At 56.8% G+C, this 19,045-nt stretch overlaps 2 protein-coding genes and 1 non-coding gene across 3 annotated transcripts; all 3 read right to left on the bottom strand.

Annotated features, from left to right (window-relative positions):
- Positions 1-1,928: 1,928 nt before the first annotated feature.
- On the bottom strand, positions 1,929-2,002 carry BESB_063830. The gene has a single exon. It is a non-coding gene; the product is annotated as a tRNA-Asn (tRNA).
- Positions 2,003-3,008: 1,006 nt separating this feature from the next.
- On the bottom strand, positions 3,009-6,985 carry BESB_058800 (uncharacterized protein; the record flags this gene model as incomplete). Its single annotated transcript, XM_029364294.1, has 4 exons — positions 3,009-4,494; positions 4,674-5,301; positions 5,735-6,055; positions 6,898-6,985. The coding sequence occupies 4 exons, from the start codon at positions 6,983-6,985 to the stop codon at positions 3,009-3,011; spliced, it is 2,523 nt and encodes an 840-aa protein (XP_029219002.1).
- A 3,224-nt stretch (positions 6,986-10,209) lies between these two features.
- On the bottom strand, positions 10,210-17,905 carry BESB_058790 (uncharacterized protein; the record flags this gene model as incomplete). The annotated part of the gene is made up of 4 exons (XM_029364293.1): positions 10,210-10,390; positions 10,817-10,958; positions 11,385-13,790; positions 14,275-17,905. The coding sequence occupies 4 exons, from the start codon at positions 17,903-17,905 to the stop codon at positions 10,210-10,212; spliced, it is 6,360 nt and encodes a 2,119-aa protein (XP_029219001.1).
- Positions 17,906-19,045: the final 1,140 nt, after the last annotated feature.

Here is a 19,045-nt window from a genome sequence, read left to right as displayed (position 1 = left end):
AGACGCTGCTGATGTCCACGGAGACAGCCGAAGGCGCAGCTGGGCAGTTAGGGGCCTACTGGACAGTGACAGAGCCCTGAGGCCGTCGAGTTATGCAGAAAACAGGAGACAGTGTGCTGGACAGAAGGCCGAAAGGACGAAAACGACAAACAGAGACTCACCAAGTGGCGCATAAAGAGAACAGACGAGGTGGTCGCAGAAGGTACCACAGAGTGTCGGTCCGGTGGCAGAATGTTGCACGGAATGGGTGAAGAGAATTGTATTGGTCGATTGTTCGTCTCTGTTTTTCTCTCTTCCAGCAACGTCAACTGGCAAAGGTGCCATTCTCGTTGCCAGCTGGGCTGTCCATGGTTGTTTCGCCCCAAACAGATGAGAGAGACACGAAAGAAATTGTAGGAGAACGTGACGGGAAGGAAGAAGAGGAGACTAATGCGTTTTGCAGGCGGTGAACGTGGAGTTGTCTCCAAATTACCCGCCAGGAGGTGTGGTGTAAAACAAACACTGCGTACGCCGAGCGCGCAACTTCGACGCGCTCTTCTCCGTAGAGAGGCCAGGCGCGCAGGAGGGGAAGATGGAAGTTCGGAACCTTCTGTGCTCCGCTGACCGATGCGCACGTGAGTCAAAGCACGAGAAGTGGAGCGCGGATCTCCCTGTTGCTCTACGCGGTGCATGCATGACACCTCCCGTGGAAATGAGCGCATCTCTTCCATGCATACTCCACGAACCTTCGTGGCGGCTAATCTACGAAGAACTGAATTGCATTCACTAGGTGGGGGAAAGAGATCGCCGGCCCGCGGAGACGTGACAGAAATATGTGAGGACCTCATTTAGATCTTATCTCGAGGAGTTACTGAGAATCTGCAAGGAGAAACAGGAACAAAGACATACCCAACGCGGGTCAAGTCGATTCTGATCCGCTGCAGGGGCAGCGTGACCAACGAGGAGCCAGGGGCAAAGCCAACGACCATGATTCAAAGAAAACTGTCCTATTTGCTGATTTGTGACTAACACCTCTGGAAGAGGCACCTAATCACCCCCGGTCGAGCTGGCCAAGTGCGTTTGCGCCGGGAGGGAGTTAGTGTGTGCGTCCCGTGAGACCCGCTGTCTTGTTGGCAGTGCTCAGATCGCTTCTCACCATAGCCCACATCTGGGCTCCATTAGAACATGCCACGGTGACATCCACGAAGTAATCACGCTATTCCTCTTCTCGGTCGCATACGCTTGCAAAGGTGCCTGCATCCTCGACTCAGTAGTCGAGGCTGCAGCAGCGCGCAGGGGGCGACCCCTGCCACTCGGGAATGTGTCTTCGCCGGCACCGCCTGCAGAAAAGAAGTCGCCAAATTCGACTTTCGGGCATTCCGGCACCTACAAGTTTCCCGAGGTTTCGCAAACAATGTTCGAAGACACGGTGGACATGCGCGCCCTCGTCAGTCCTCTGGTGCAGCGTTTAGAAACGCCACTGAGCACGACGCTCCTGTATTAGTGGTTGTTTTGTCAGCTACGAGTGAGACTCGTTTGAGGAGCATCATTTACTGTTCAGCTCCCAGGGAGCGGTGCAGAGCTGTAGGGCGTCGTTGTGGTCGAGACCTGTACAGTGAACAACCGTTTCACCACCAGTCATCCGCGGCCGACATCTCCATTTTCAACGGAAAGTCGAGTGCTGCCGTCTTGCCTTTTTGAGTCCTTGGTATAGCGACAGATACCAGAAAATTACTGTCTTGCGCAGGGGTGATATGGCCAGTACACATACAGACAACGCCGGCCTAGAGTGCCTGCACCTACTCTGAAGGCCCTGTGGGAACGCCTGCGCCAGGTTCGCAATAAGCCACGCGGGCAACACACCATATTACCTTGTCTAGGGAACACAAGAGAAACACTGGGAGTCGCCGCGGACAAACCCCAAAATACCCAAAATTGACCAGAAAAACCGGTACCGGCTGGGATCGAACCAGCGACCTTGTGGTTAACAGCCACACGCTCTAACCGGCTGAGCTACGGAACCTGGGGACAGTGATTGGTCAGGTGTCACAATACACTCATGTGACTGCTTCAATGTTCCACTGTCTTTGAGCCTCAAAGATTTCTCACACCCAGATCACTGTGACCCAGGCTAGCGGATGTATTCCATTGATGACGTGAGTGCCAGGGGAACTGCTCAAGAGTCCACTGAACGACGTGTTCATATGTCTCTTATAGCCATGCTTCCAGCTCTTACAGGGATTCGGATATCATGGCGACACGGGCTCCAGGCCTTACAGAGTTATCTTACGATACTCTTTTTGACCTACGCAATAAAGAATGTTGGTATAGGCAGTGTGGCTCGACTACTGCTACTGCACCATAAAAGTATCAAGCACCCCTTTGGGGAGGTCCATGCATTACGCCTAGTTGTCAGCAAGTAATAGCATGTGTCGTTGCGTGGCTGACGTGACAGGAATGAACTGAAAAGTCACACAGGTCACTGGATATCACCAGGAAGTCCAGAGAGTCAGTTGTCAAAACGGAGCGACAGCTGTAGAGTAGTGTGCGTTAGTAGCAACACACCATGTCATCGCCTGCTTTACTTCGTATTATTCTTCCCCTGAGACTCCGCTGGCTGCAGCGGAAACAGATGGCCAAACGCTGACTCACGCAATCTATTCCTAACTTTTAGAGTCGTGAGACTATCGGACTCTACATACGGGCTGGTTCGTGCACAAACGATCCAGCTGCAGAACTGTGCAAGTGAGGTGAACGAGGACATCTACAATCCCTCCACCTCTAGCGCTATGGGCCGCCTCGGGTTCAAAGACATAGAACGTGGCGTTCTCGACGCCTCACTCTGCGGCAGCACTCATACCAGTCGGAGAGAAACTTGGTGGCTGAAGGCTAAATTGGTCAGCAATATTATAATGGAGCAAATTAGCTCTGAGGCGGAAGTGTTTCGTCTCATGTTTGAGGACGCAGCGGAACTACCGTGAGTTTCCACCAAGAGGAAGTGCGAGACATCAGCAACAATTGGTCCCTGTTCAGTGATTCACGTGTACCCTCTGAAAAGGAACAGACGACAAAAGAGTAGGAGGCCACGAATCCTCCCGCAGGTCAACCAAAAACGAGTCAATCCAACCGCGACGCGACTGCCCTTCCTTTTTCTTGTTGTGCGCTGCTGCATTTATCTCACCTCTGTCTCCTCCCTCGTCAAGTTCACTTAGACGGGTTGCCCACCGCAGTGCCTCCACGGCCGCATACGTCCGAAGACTCAGGACGCCTTGACGTCTCATTCGTTCCTCAGGAGTCACATCTTCTTTATCCCACGCCCCCCCGTCCCGCCGGGGAAGGGCTTTTGCTTGCTTGTTTCGCATGTGGCGGGAGCACCCGCGGGCCTCATAGAGAGAATCGCCTATGGCGGTCGCGGACTTCGGTGGCGCCCACCAGGGCCACGCTAACGACGGCCGAAGAAGGAGGGGACTCTGTCTTGCCTCCGTCTGGGCATTCAACACAATACACAAGGCTTGGGCAGCTCTTGCAACCGGCGAAACAAACGAAATGACTCCCAACGAACTGGCACGACGGAGCGAGACTGGGATTTTTCGGGCCACCAAGACTCCTGGGAGAGGTGCACACCATGAAGGCGGTCGACGCGGCGGCCGAATCTCTCCCAGCGCCTCGGGGGCAGCCGAGTTCTCGAATGAGTTGTGTGCACTGTGCGAACCTGCATGCGGCGCCAGAGGGCTTGTATTTTGCTTGTGAGGCCGTACGAATCTCGACAACGAGTCAACACAAGCCTTGAGGCCTCGACAGCGGAGTCCGCACCTGCCCTGATCGTCCCCCACACGGTTAGTGCCCAGCGAACTGGCCCTATCGCCGGCAACAGGAATTCCCTTCCAGATAGCATCGTAGGCCTCCGCTATAGCTTGCTCGTCATTTGGCAGGGCACCTCCGTTTAAGGTGGCGCGGCGCTCCATCATTCCTGCACCATCGGCAGTCGCGACTGCTTCGTCTTCGATACCACGACCCTGCTCCGGCGCTTCCGTATAGTTCCCCGGTTCCGCCGTCGCGCTGGTGTCTCCACTCTTACTCGCGGCCTGCTGGCCTTCTGGTTCTGATGGCAGGACCGTCTGTTTTTCAAGTCTCTTCGACGGCGAGCGCTGGCCTGTAGGACCGGCGTCGCCCCGCCTTGGCTCTAGCGCATCCGATGCTTGTTCTTCCGGTGCGTGCCGCCCTCCACTGTGCTCAGACAACCCCTTTTTACCAGCATTATCTTTCCCCGTACTCCCGCTTTCCAACTTCTCGCCATCGAGCGCCTCCTTCGCGTCTGTCTCGTCGTCCTCGAAGTCTTCCCCGGATTCTTGGTGCACGTCGTGGTATTTTAGATTCGGTAGCTTCTTGAATGCTTGAGGCTTGATCGAGCCGTCATCTCGGACGAACTGTTTAGCCGTGTCATGAAGCGAAGAAACTGTCCGAGGTAAAGTGTGAGTTGTGAAAAAGTTTTTCACCCAAGGCGGTACGGGTGTCCTGTGCGCAAACGGAACAAGGCCCGCTGAAAAAACTTGCAATGGACATCCTCGTCCACCTCCCTCGTCCCCCGATAGCAGTGGCTGCCGGACGTGCAGTCTCTCCCGATTGAGTAAGCTGATTTTCTGAAAGTCTGGCATGTTCAGACATGCACTCTGTCCTTTATTCTCTAGCCTTACTTGCTCGCATCGAAGTGGTAAATGACGTAAGATACGCCCCGCCTTTTCAGGTCGTTCTCCTGGTTGTTGGCGAACAACACCACGGTGGAATTGTAGCTCTCCACCCGGACGGCGTGGGGTCCTTCGGGGCACTGCCCCGAGACTGTCGCCTGTTGGACTGAAACGATGGCGCCGCTATCGGGATAGACTCGAAAGCGGCGCGCGTAGACGAAATCGCGATCAACCAACGGCCAAGGGAGTTTCACTCGCCAGTAAATGATCTCCTCCACATTTCTGTCTTGTGTGCCAGACCCAGAGGAGGACACGGACGACGCCACAGGGTGCCGCGAGTCCGAATGAGATGTACTTTCTCCTTCTCCTCGGCATGTCCTGTGTTTCGAGTCATTTCGTGCGCCCTCGCCCTTCGGCGATGCCCACGGCTCGTGCCTCGCGGTCGGTCCACGAGCGCCTCCGGGGCGCGTTGTGTTGGAGCAGTCGCTTGCGCAAGGATTCACTTCAAGGATGCGAATCTCGACAACAGAGTCGTCCCACGTAGCTCTGAACGGAAGGTAATTAAACGTTGTATTGTAAGCGGACGCTGAGATGTCAGCGAACTCGCCCTTTGCCACGTAGTCGTATACGTTCGTGCCTGCAAAGGGTCAAAAGACCAAAGACAGTGCATTCCTCTGTGAAGCCAAAAAACGCAAAAAAGACACACTCGAGAGAATGCTGCAGGCAGACGCGAGTAGGGCCGTACACAGGGAGCAGAGAACCCGCCAAGAACATTATGTGCAGGCACTGGCAGAGCCCACTAGAGTGCGCAGCTCTGACAAAGCAAAGCAACTCTCTGCACAAGAGATGCCACGGGTAGGGTTCCTTCATCGTGGGAAAGGAAGACTGACACGCGAGAGTCCGGCTGACGCGAAGACTCGGTCAAACATGAAACACGGGTAAGAGGCCAGCGAAGAAGCACCAAAGAAGAGTCCACTGATCTGCATTGGAATTCGAGTGCATACGTACCATTGTGCCCAACTCATCAGGAATTGAATTTTAAATATTTGACAGATATGTAAAACACTCACCGGGAATCAACCTCTGCCATATTGACACAGGAGGACCCTCGACGACAGGCTGCCAAGAGGGGTCGATATGGCCCTGCCGAATGTCTTGAGCAAAATGCAGGAATTTGTCCAGTTCAGTGTCTGGCACTCGCGGGGGAACGTGTTTCCTTCGCCGTTTCTTCTTGGGCTTCGGGGACTCGTGGGGGAGCTCCTCTCCGCTATCCTCGCCTTCCGCCGACCTCTTATTGTCGCGGGCAGAGAAAAAACCCTTGTCCGCGCCATCGCTGTTCTCAGGCGGGACATCCTCATCGAAAAAGGAGGGGAAAATGTGTGAGGTTCCGCCTGTAGACAAAGGGGAAGGCCCACGGTCTAGCGGAGACAGACTCCAACACCACGCGAAAGGAATTCCTGCGACGCAGCACCCGGCGACGAGTGCTAAAACAAACTGAGCGAGAGGCCATCGCGGAAAGTAAGACAGACTGCATGCTTTCTGTTGAGAGACGAGAAGGACACGCTGCCTCCTTTGCCCAGGAATGCAGTTAGACCTGCTGGCCTGAGGGAAGGGACAGATGTCGCGGCATCCGCCGGAACTGTCGACATCTGCGGATGGCGGCAACCGTCGCCAGCGAGGAGAGCTATTCTCGTTCGGCGTCAACGAATGTTCGGACAAGACTTGGCGTGATGCGTAGATACTTCTGGTTAAATCTGCATGGAAGACAAGACCAGTGCAGAGTGAAAAAGAGGCGGACGACGCAAGGCCGGAGACAGGCGATAGCGGGTCTACTGCTCTACAGGAAGGCGACCGTCGAGGTGTGCGTCTCGCCACGAGGCGAGGACTGTGCGGAGCCTTCCCAAAGGATGACATTTTGCAGCACAGTGGCCGTCACTGAAAAGAAATTCGCCAGTCCAGCCGTTCGTACATACAGTCACGAGGCTGGAATCGACGCCCCCCAAAGGAGACATGGGCGCAGCCTACAACCAGCCCGCGGCTGCAGTGGGTAAAGGAAGACAAGGACAATTCACAGTGCAGGGCAACCGCCCAGAACTGCTTCATTGGCGAATTCCGACCCCACCATTATGCGGACTTCTCCAGGCAACTCACACGGACATTGAGTAAAAAGGTATGGTGCCAATTATTTGCTGTTGCATCGGTGCTTAGATGCTTGAGCTTCAAAACATCGTACCTTGTGCTCTGCCGAGGGTGAGTGCATGCACGCTTGCCGCCGCGCAGCACACGGTACGAACGAGGAACCACACAGCACTTACTCCCATGACTGATAAAAAATGACAATGTTGTATCATATCCGAAGGAAACGCGCACACAAGTGTAACTAGTGACATAGCGTATAGGGACGTCGCTTGAGATGTGCCAGATCGCAGCACCGATGTCTACCCCAAGACATCACAGGTAACCCGTAGCTACGACGTAGGGAGCTTGAATCTGGTCGATATGACCGAGGAATGCCTTTGAAGAGACTCATTCGACATCACCACTCGAGCAAGTAGGTCGGCAGTAGGAGAGTGCGTAGCTCTAGGCAATAGTATGCCTGAAAAGACCTATGAGCGCTCACGCGGAATCACGTGTTCTGTCGCGGAACCGGATGTCGGATCAACCAGCATGTTACACTGATTTATCCACTCATCCCTGTTTCTTGTATATGAGTGGCAGTCAGGCCGCTACGCACGTGAGCTTTAGGGTTAACTCTGGTACGAGATATTTTGACAACAACCGGCCGCCGGTGGAGCTGTGCAGCCTCAACATCGCGGTAGATGAGACTTGGCAAAACTCGGAGCACAGAAACTAAACGGATGCACAACATAAATGAAATACGCCCTCCTACTCTGCAGCGGATTCCTGGAAATACATTCACGATTCTTCATTTTGCTTTCGCGAGACTTCACGCAACTAGCGATAATCGTGTTGGTAAGCAATGTCGATATCGGTATGGCAAATTGAAGCGTGCCTGTCCGCACATTGTCTAATGACACCACTGCTGGCGTGAGAGGCCATCTATGCGAAGTGATATGCCGAGTCAATGTACGTACGGTATCGTTTTCATGCTAGAACAGTTATAGTGAATCAGGCACACCCGAGTGCGTCGTTGAACTGCAGTTGCCGTCAGAGACAGATCCTCTTCCGAGAGTGTATGTGGAGCAGGTAAATACATCGTTGAAACGGTTGTGTGTGTATACATTTCATATCTATAACCCCCGTGTGGGATGGAACAAATCTCGCCTCTCCCTCGCAAATGTGACCTGCGTAGTGACGAGCATATTCATGCTTCCGAGGTGCGCTACTGACTAGTTACATTCGGTCGACAGAAGAGGGAGGTGCGCGCCCGACAGGTAGGGACGCCCCGCCTGACTGGATCGTGAGCAGGAAAGGGGGGGATACACGTTCAGATGGGTGGGGTCTAGGAGGAACTGCGCTCCGTAACATACAGCGCAGTATTTTCAGAGTATTCCGAGCACTCTTCAAGGTCCGTTGTATTCACGGGGTCGCAAGGAATACCACCGCGACGTACTTGATCCCACAGAAGCACTCGGCCACAGCGTGCTTGGTCCAGTTCCGCATCGGGTGATATGTGCACGCCACAGCTTTTGCGGGCTGCCGGTCGATATCGATGGCGTAAACCAATTTTCAGCTGGCAGAACACTGCAAGTTTGATCACTCGGTGTCCTCAGTCTGTGAAATTCCACGAAGAACTCTCTTCGATGACAGTTTTTGGCTACAACGTTGCACGACTGAATGCTCTTAGTGGGTTGAACTGATCCACTTGGCATCCAAGAAAATTAGGCTACACAGAACAGCAGAGATCGAGCCGGAGGCATTACGCAGGTAAGCGAAAAGACAAAACAACGATAAAGTCGCTGGCCACTGTCCCCTACCAATCGTATCTGACCTGACAAAAAGGCTCGCTGCTCCATCCGTATTTACCGTTCTCCCCGTCTGTACACGATCCCTTGCTGGCAGCTAAAATCCGGGCACACGAATGCCTGACAGCACGGAGCGACGAGAGATTCGAACTCGCTTCCTCCACTTGGTGCTCCATGCCCGGTAGAAGATGACAAATATTCTTCGAGGGATGGCATCTCTTATGACACACACTCTACTCGGCTACCCCCACCGCTCCTGGAGCTCGGACAAAATTAGTACAGCCCCGGTTTCCGAATGAAGGACCAGATCACGATAGAGCTCACTCTGGAGGACCGAATCTTCCGACACAGCAACACCGGTGGAAGGAATCGGGTTGGGGATTTACTCCAAAAGAACATGAAGCCGGATGATGGACGCACAGGGGCATCATCTCTGCTCTCGACGTCTGGTTCCTCTACGATTCTCGTGCATCTGACTCTTTGCGGAGACCTCTATGCCCACGATTTGCACATAGGTGTCAGCCCATGTACACACCTTCCCCGCCACGTTAAAAAAACTGATCGGGCAAGATCTGCCTTCCACCAACACTGGTCTTCGCCTCTGCATCGAACCTCACCGTCGCGGCACCCGCGTGCGCGTGAACGTTGAATCCCACACACGTCCGCCTGCGACAGTCACGCCGACGACTTGTTGCGTGACATACCGGCGTTCGTGCTGGGCCCAACCCAACGAAGATATTGGCGAATGACGAAACTGCAATCGTGAGGAGCACAAAAAAAACTTTGCGTCTGGAACTCGCAGCCTATGAATGCATACACACTAGAGACGGCATCAGTACTCTCGCTTCCGTCCTCCGTCCTCACCCACAGAAGGCTCATCTGCAAAAGGAGCTTCGAGCACGGTTGTCACACCGCAGGTCGCCTTTCATGTGCTCAACTCTCCAAATTCTTCTGCGATGTGAAATCGTCAGACAAACGGACATGATACTCCGGCTTCAGAAAAAGATCTGCAAACTTCCTCGGAGTACACAGGGAACCGCTTGCACAGGCATGATACAACGAACCAGCGCGTAACGCATGACCTCAAACCCTCGCTACATGCCCCAGCGATACGGCAGAAAAAAACTCCTGCTCTGGAACGCGGCTTCAACGATACTGACCCCAGTTTCTGTCCAACGAATATGACTGAGATCCGAGATGCTCAGCCACGTGTTCGGACAACAGTGATGGACACCACTGTCGCCAGACTGGTATGGCGTTCCAGCGCACGCAAAATCAGGACGGAACGGAGCATGTGCTTTTTGCACATTCTACTTTTCCATCCTTTCTCCTCTACCGTACACACTTCACAACTTCATGGAAAAACAATAGCCTCACTCAAACGCATTGCACTTTTCCACTCCGGGCGTCCCTCCATATATTTCCACCGCCATCATCCGTCACGCCAGCAATAAATGAACAACAACCCGCTGCTGCTAACGCCACCACCACGAACCACTGTTGCTGGTTCAAGACTAAATAAAATACCTCCTGCGAGATTACCGTCCCACTGCTGGATGTACTCCTCGCCTCCTCGCAACATGTGTAGAGTTCTACCTTCTAATTTCCAACGCAAAGCCTCATTTATTGGATTCCCAATTCATGACAGAAGGCATAGACGTCGGCGCTTGATTGACATCCTGAAGAGAAGATGCCAATCCGCTCTGAGAAAGTAACGGCGCCACCTCCCCTTCGAGAACGCGAATGCGCTGCTTCACGTAGGCGAGGGCACGGATCAATACTCTCTGACGCTTCGACGGCCTGAACACAGCAAATTGCAATTCGACCGACAATCCATAGGCCCGCATGCGGCTCCGCAATAACCCTTTACAAGAAATGCACCCCAGCGCTGCCAAGCAGAATTTAGCATGACGGCGCCGAAGGACATCCACAGCAGAACACAGCGACGAAACGGGTATACTAGTCGCGTGTAGTTCTCTGAGATACAACTCCAGGTCTCAGCGACTGCATGATATTGAAACTGCGGGGTACATAAGGACAATTCGGGAGCCCCTTTGCTGGGCGCCAGAGCACAAGGCCCACCGACGCAGCAGCATCGCGCTTCGCGCGAAAAACCAATCGTAGCCCTGTCTACAACTGCTTCCCATCGCGCTGCATACCTTGGCAAGTTATACGCGGTGCGAGAAAGAAGAGCAAAACATGGAAGAAACGCTTTTGTGAACTCACCTCGGGGCCTTCCGCCGCGGCTGGGTAGCAGACTGCGAATTCGGGCAATTCGTCGTGCTTCCTGGCGCGCCTCCAGTCGAACTACCCGGCTTGGAATTGCTGCCGCTCGACATATCTACCGCAGTGAGTCCCACTCCAGCACCTGCCGGACCAAATTCCATTCAGACGCACACGCAAAGGCCTTATGCACGAATGCAACCTAGCCCTGCCCTGCTAGCTTTGGGTATTACATGCAAACTCGTGGTTAACTTGATCAGCCAACGCGGATTGCAAATAACCAGTTCGCCCCCCCCGTTACCTCTTGTCCGGTAGGCATGCACACACCTCTGACGGCATCAACAAATTTCACACAAATATCCGAGGTATTATGCTCTTGTAGAGACGCGGCACTCCTTACAAAACACAGATCGACACTAACGCGCTCCGGAGTGTGTGAACTAACGACACACGCCACTTTCCAAAATAAACATTCGCCGATCTCTCTCTTCCAGTCTGACACTCTGAGAACACGAAGCCATGAGAGTTTACAGTAAACCTTCATATGTTTCCCGACTCTGTGCATCCTTACTGTCACAACTGGCTTTCGCCATTCGTGGTTGCTCTTCATGCTTCTTGCCACTCGTCAACGAGGATACTCCCTGGCGCCCCGTCAAGGACTCTCCACTGGCTGACCCTGTCAACAACCAAGACAAAGGATTCGCTTCGGCGCCGAACTCCGCACCCCAATTCGACTTGTTGCCACCTGGCGCGCCGGACGCACAGGCCTCAAGGTACGCAGGCACCGTTGCAACTCGTCCCAAGTGCCCTCCCGCTCGTCCTGAGTTTGCATCCGCCACTCCTCGCGGCGGTGCTCCCCGAAGACCCGCCTCTGCGCCAGTCGAGCCGAAAAGAGGTCCCACGATGGCCCCCGCCGCAGCAAAAGCTGCCACCATAGCTTCAGGCGCGCTGCCTCCCCCCTTTTTGGCTTGATGCTCCAGGAATGTTTCTAGACCTTGCAGCCAGCGCATCTCCTTGGTCTTGGCGACAACAGCGTGGAGAGCATCTGCCTTCGGATCCGCACCCGATCCTGTTGAACCACCGAGTCCAGAGGACTGCTCGGAGGCGTGGGCCGGCTCTATTCCTGGTGGAGTTAACAAGTCACCTGCACTCGCCGATTTCCCGAGGACAGCCTGGATAAACTGTGACGGAAGCCCTGTGAAGAAAGCTGCATCACTAGGCGAAGATCTCAGGCCACCCGCTGAGTTGCGCGCTTCCTCTGTCTGCCCTTTCTCCAAGTTATAAGGCAAGGAGATGGCAGCCCGGCCTAGTGGCGGTGGCGGTTCAAGCGCTGAACGACCCGGGACAGACACGCCGATCGAGAGAAGGTGGCTGACAAGCAGCTCTCGAATGTCTTCAGGACACCGATCCAACTCAGCAGCCAAGAATAACCGATCATCTAGGGGCGACTGCAGAGCCTCGTTTCCTTGACTGTTGCTATGTACCATACGCCGACGCTCTTGAGAGCGCGCTGGTTCCATCGACCCGCACTTCGACTCGGAAAGCCCATGACTTCGCCCAAGCTTCGAGCAAAACGTCCCTTCCACATCGTTGCCCCTGAGTTGCTGTGACTGGTACGGACCTTGGTAAAGCACTGGACTGCTGGCATACGCCCTGAAGCCCGATGTAGGCTCGTAATGATCCGCATCCACGAACTCTCCTAATGCGTTACGAGAGTTCTTCGGTGGCAACGGTGACTTGCTACCGCCGCGGAGTGTCTCCATCTTCCCAGCGACAGACAGGTTACAATTCATTCTCCCTCCGCCGCCGCGAGCAGCTTCGAAAGACGAGTCATCTCCCACCGATTCCTTGCTCCCTGACGACTCACCCCCGAGTCCCACCCACCGGCTAACTAGATCTCGGATGCGGTCGATTTCATTGTCCGCGTCGACACGGGCTTCTCCACCTTCGCCCGTCCGATCTCCACGATCCGCCGCGCCTCGCCTAGGCCCCCGCATCCCGTCTTCGGAATTACAGCTAGATATCCCTTGTTCTTCTCCCACGGCATCGAGAGGGCTACCCAAGCCACTACGGAGGCCAAGGAAGCCGAAGCGATCGGTGCCTCGCAGAAAGGCCTCCCCGCCTCGTCCGTGACTTCCTGACGGACCAAACGAAGACGCGGAGGCACTCATGCGCATATTCGGCCTGCCTCCCAGTCCAGGGGGACTGTCCGCATAGATCGGGATCCGATCGCTTCCGCACGGGTTCTCCCTTGTGAAAAACAGAGGATTTGATCCGTTGAAAGATGCGGATGCCGCCGCAGTGAGACTCTCGGACTTGCCCGCTTTCCCTCCTGGGGGGGGCGCATAGCCGCTCAAGGGCAGGTAATAGTCAGACAACGCCCTTGGTCGTTCCAGCGCTGACGCGCCCTCAGCCGCGCTCACAGTCAGATTCGGTCGACTGCAGGATCCGGCGTTCACCCCGCGAACCGCTCCTCCCCCCTGCGTAGACAAGTGTAACTGCTCTGCAGAGACGTCTGACCGCAGGCTCCCGCAAAAACTGGGGTTGGGGGACACCAAGCCTTGCGATGCTTGGTCGTTGCTCGACGATGATACCAGAGAGAGCTCGCTGGCAACTCGGAGCACCAGAGAATACAAGTCGTTCTGGGGCAGCGAATCGCGAGTTGGGAGAGAAGGTGCAATGCCATCGCCTGCTGCGACCCCCCCCGCCGCTTCACTAGACCGAGCTGGCGCAACGCCATCCAACGAGAAGGCAGGGGATATCCCTGGGTGTGCTCCACCACAACCCCCATCCTGTGCACAAAGGCCCGGCTCCGCACCGCCTACTGCCCCGCCTAGCGGCGCGTGGCTCCCGATCCACACTTGCGGTTGGTGCTGTTGATGCTGGTTGCGCTGCTGCTGCTGGTGGGACTTGCGCTGTTGTACGAGCCACTCAAGCTTGGGGACTGGCGGCACCGCCCCTGTTCCAGCGAATGAACCTACAGGAAGAACAGATGGACAACAGCTCACGTAAACAAAGACGCTTATTACTTCTAAGTTACTTCCCCCATCTGCCCTGATCTCACAATCTTGCGCCCACCACAGAAATGGAACGGATCACCAGCCTACACGCCCGTAGACAAAGATCCCATGGGTATTTAGTGTTCTCGAAACCATGCTAGCACAACAGTTCTTCGTTTGATAACTACATTCAAAATCGCGCGCACGTAAACTACTCTTAAATACACTGTTCGTAACGCCACAGATATAAATCATACTGTAGATTATTTACGCCAACAGCTGGTTTACAAAGACGTCCCAACACCATGAACTGCCAAAACAGACAAGATTTTGGGTCCGCTTCATTGAAGGGTGAAGTCGTGCAATGCCCCCCTATCGTTTAACGTCTATTCACCGACTCCCCTAACCAACAGCGGAGTGAACATGTTCTCACACCTTGAATAACGAGCGAGTTGAACCTACCTGACGCAACATCGTCGCTTGCAGGTACAGCGGGTTGAGACAGCAAAGAATGTTCGCGCAGGGGTGCTCCTTGGTCCACCACTGGGTTGTCACCCCACAGTGCCACAGCTGCCCGAGGTGGAAAACTGTCTATGAAGCTCAAAACTCCTCGCTCATCCGGCTGCTGCTCGCTAGCACCTTTCGGTCCCGAAGCACGGGCCCCTGCTTTCTCCGCGGAAATCGTCAAAAGAGAGGTCGCTGTCTGCGTTTCTTCGATGCCGAAGTACCCTTGGGACGACGCAGTTTGGCGTTTGTCGAACGAGTGACTTCGCTCAGCCCCTGCAGCGCCCATGCTTAAGGAAACGCCGGAAGTAGACGTCGTATGCTTGGCGCTGGACCCCCCACAGCTCGGACCTCCGTGCGCCGCCGGCAGCCCCGTGCCTTCTGCTGACGCCAAACTCGCCGTGCTCCCCGCCGCATCCATCGCCTTCGCGCCTTCTGACGGACGAGAAACGAACGGAGAGCCTCTCCCCGCCGAGGAGACTGCGAAAGCGTCCCCAAGGCATGTGCCGCTCGACAGTGGCTGCACTACGTGTGCCTCTGCCTTTCTGTCATCGGCGGAGGATGCTGCAAACGGCAGACCGCACTGGCCTGCGGACGTGGCGGACTGGCGAACGGCCCTCTGCGCCCCGCCACTCGCCACGTCACTATCACGCTGCCGATCGCCTCGAAGACGGGGCCCCGTCGCATTCGTCCACGGATGCAGACGAAGAGGGCTCCCGTCCACTCCGCGCGGAACTCCGAAACCCGGCTCCATCGACAGTCCATCACCCCCGTCCGCTGCCGTCCCAGTCCTGTTGCCTCTCTCAGCGCGCAGGGAGGAGACCGCATCGCAGCTTGCGCTCCTTCTCGCTGCTCCCGTCCTCCGCTCTACCTTCTCCTCTTCTGCGCCGTCTTCCTTCCTCCCCGATGTTAGTCGGGTGCGGGTGACGGCCGCACCCGACTCCCCAGGCACTGATGCGCATCTCCTGTAGCGACTTTGCACCGTCGCGGACCTCTTTGCTCCCCTGCCACGCTGGACGCGCGCCGCCAAGGACGCATCTCGGTTCGCCGTCCCAGACACGTCGCCGCCTGCGGTTAACTCGTCCAGCCACGAGTCGTTCCCCACTTGGCTGCCCGCTGCAGCCGAGCGCGATGCGCCTCCGAAGGCGCGCTCGACGCCGCACAGACGCGACCCGCCTGCACACGCGTCGAGGCCCGCCCCGGGCGACGCGGGACTCCACGGAAAGCCGCCTCCGAACGGTAGTCCCACTGCCTGATGGCCTCCATTCACACTTCCGGATTCGCCAGGTTTGCCGCCGCTTCCCTGACTCGCGTGAGTCGTCGACCCGGCAGCCGCCTCAGGTCCTGTCCCTAGGGACGCACCCCACGAACTCTTCTCTGCAAGCGACGCGGCACTGACGCTTCCTGCAGACCAGGCTCCGCCTCCTGCTGCTGAAGCAAACGACGACGACGACGCAATGGACGGCGAGAGGTGAGACGCGCTGGAGAACTGTGACTGGCATTTGGCTCCCCCCACCGAGTTTGCCACGTCACCAGTGAACACGCCAAGACCTGTCCCGGCTGCTCGACTGAAGGGGGTCCGACCCGACGCGTTCGTCGCCCAGCCACCACACGTAGAAGTCCCTTCACCCCCCGGCTGACGCGCCCTGCGGGAGTCCGACGAGTCCACGTTAGCCGAGGAAATCTTCATCTCCCAAGCATCCGAGTTTGCACCGCGGCGCTCTCCAAGGTCTACCCGAAACAAGGCCGCGTCCGACGCAGCACCTTCGACGGGCGCGGCGGACCCAGAGGCTTCGAGAGCGTCGGCCCTCTTAGCAGACGGCGGATACACACAACGACACGCAGACAGTGCGTGCTGCAGAGGCGACGAGCGGTCACACCCACCAAAGAGATTATCGCTAAACAAGGAGTCGCTTGAGCTGGACGGCGGCACCCCGCACTGGCGTTTTCCTTCGTCCTGCAGCTGACCCACGGTGTCAGCCGCACGGTGCTTCTCGGCGCTTTGAGGGCGGTAGTGCACAGACGACAGCTCCTCAAAACCCAAGGAGGCTGATGGGGAGGAGGAGTAATGGAGTGGGCCCCCGCACGCAAGCGACCGCACTTCACCCGTTGCGACGCTGTTCTCCATTCGTTCCTCCGTCTTTTCTCCGGGTCCTCCACTGCCACTCGCGACCGCAGCAGCTGCCCTAAGAAAAAACTCGACAGCCTCAGCTCTGCTCATTTTATTCCCGCCTCCCCACGCCCCGTTCCGTGCACTAGCATCTGCGCCTGCCTCGGTCAGCGCGGCGAGAAGGGCGGCCGCGTCGCACTCCGGCCTTGGGACCCCTGCACTATCGTCCGCTCCCACAGAGACTCCTCCACTCATGAAGTTCCGCCCCGACCCCACATCAGCGAGACCCAAGGCGGCGCCGCCGCCTGCGGCGGCTATGAGCGCCCCGACAAGCTCCGTGGGCGCGAATGATCCATTCGCTCGATTGGGAGGCAGCACGGAGGCGGCTGCGAACATCGACTTTTCAGACAAGAAGCCCTGAGGATTTGCTTTTTCGTCCTCAAAACGCGGAATGCCCGGCACGTTGTAGAGTTCCTGCGGAAGCTGTCGGCGAGGCTCCTGCGGGTTCCTGCCGCCACAAGCTCCTCCTGGCCCTACTCCCTCCCCCTGTCCTGTTCCACAGCGACTGAACAATGAGGACGGGGAACACGAAGTAGGGTTGATCCATCCCCGAATATCCGGAGAGAAAGAAGCGGAAGACGCCAGAATGCTGCTACTCGGTGCATGGTGAGGCGAGTTCTTGGGTGAAACGGCCTGCGGGGCTCCCAGACGAGGACCTGCACCCGAGGCCAGTCCAGAGCTTTCGTTGTCGCGACGACGTGCGCCACGCAGCCTATTCACGCTGTCATAAAACTGAAAATTCCCACGGACACCCTCCCCGCCAGGGCTCCCATGCAAATGATTAGCCGACGCACTGCCGGCGGCAAACGACGGGGGCGTTCGAAGGCCCGTAGGAGCCAGCCCCTGGTTTGAACGCAGGGGCGACCCTCGGTCGCACGCCAGCGACGAAGAGACGGCGCGCTCGTCTGCGCCTGCGCCGCTACCAGGGCTCGACGGACCGATGCGGGGAGTGAAAGATGGAGAGCCCTGCCCGTCTCTGGAGAGAAGCGAAGAGGTGAACGCGCTGGAGACGCTACGCGATGCAGACGAGGAAGGCGTCCGAGAAGACGGCGTGGAGCAGGGCCCCGGCCGCGGAGGGAGACGCGAGGGAAGACCACAGGCAGATCCGCTCGAAGCCGCGGAGAAAGCCGCGGCGGCGCAGTGCGCACCGCTCCCAGGCCCCCCGCCGTCACAGCCTTTCTGCGGCTTTCGTCTCCTCTGCTGAGGACGCTCTCGGACCTGCTGATCTCCGCGCGACCGCCGCCGCGCCTCCCCCCCCTCTGCAGGCTCCGCTGGAGCGCCGTGCGAGTGCTGCGGCTCGTCTGGGTCATACGAGTCGAGCTGAAACGGCAAGTCTCCGGGGTTTCTGCCCTCTGAGCCGCGCCCGCGCGGAGTCCCCCCCTCGCCGGACAACGCCGGAGAGCGATGCGCCAGCGACATGGCGGGCGACTGGCTCGACGCAGACTCTGTGTGGTGCCGCTCCGAAGCTGCGGGAAGAGCCCCCGCGTCGAGGCGAGGACGCCGGCCTTCGGAAGCGCCGGAACGAGAGGAGCGGCAACCGGAGGCGACCCGCGCTGCGTCCCTGTCAACTCTGCAATGTCTGCCCTGCTATACACAGCGGACAGATGGACAGGTGGACGAACGCTCGATGGACCTCTCGGTCAGCAGGGGAGTCTGGTCTTCTCCCCACACTGTGCAAAAAGTCGGGAAGCTGAACTTTGCACCGACAGGCCGGGACAACTGAACGCGACACAGCTAGGAGCGAAATTAATCAGTCCGCTGTTTGAACCAAGACCCTGCACGAGAGCCTCCTTTCCTCCGCGGAAGGTCTCTCGAACAAAACATGAATGAACGCCCGCCAAAGACAGACAGCTATCGATGCACGGTAAAACGGGGCGATGAGCCTGAGAAAGCACCTAGAGGAGAAGCACGCTTTAGGAAAAACAGCACAGTTTCACGAGGTGACAGAAAGAAAAAAGTAAAACAGGGTTTCCAGGGAGGGACGGTCTGGAAAACGAGGCGACGCAGTCCAGCGCCATTGCCTCCGGCGGCTGCACACCAGGCGAACTCACTCTACAACAAGACGACGATGAGCTCACCCCCGGAGAGGCTCCCTACGCAGCATGGGAGCCGACCATGATTCTGCGCACCTTGAAACAAACTTTTTCGCAGTGCGCCAACCCGGGAAGTGCCGGGGATCTCTAGTCTCGCCTCCGCCTCTTGAGTCACTTTTTCCTTGTAAGCCACACAACCTCGTAGTCCGCTACTGCGAAACAGAGTGAATGCGGGTGAAGGCCCTCGCACATGCATCTCACACGCGCACCAGAAAAGACGCAGAAAACTGTCGAGGACACGAGGCTTTGCACCAGACACGCCTTCGTCACGGTCGCCGAAAAGCTGCCCTGGAGGTGGTGACACTGCTGGACTTGGAAACGGATTTGGACATATCCGCTGATGGTGTCAACGCATGAGAGAGGCAAACGGGGACACTGGCTCCAGTCGGTCGCACATGGACAGCCACGATGAACTGCACCCTTCACACGCGTGCAGGCACTACTTGCCGCGCACACGAAGTTCCCT

The sequence above is a fragment of the Besnoitia besnoiti genome, chromosome V, assembly GCF_002563875.1.
Source record: "Besnoitia besnoiti strain Bb-Ger1 chromosome V, whole genome shotgun sequence".
NCBI classification, from domain to species: Eukaryota; Apicomplexa; class Conoidasida; order Eucoccidiorida; family Sarcocystidae; genus Besnoitia; species Besnoitia besnoiti.
This window is presented reverse-complemented; position numbering and strand designations above follow the sequence as displayed.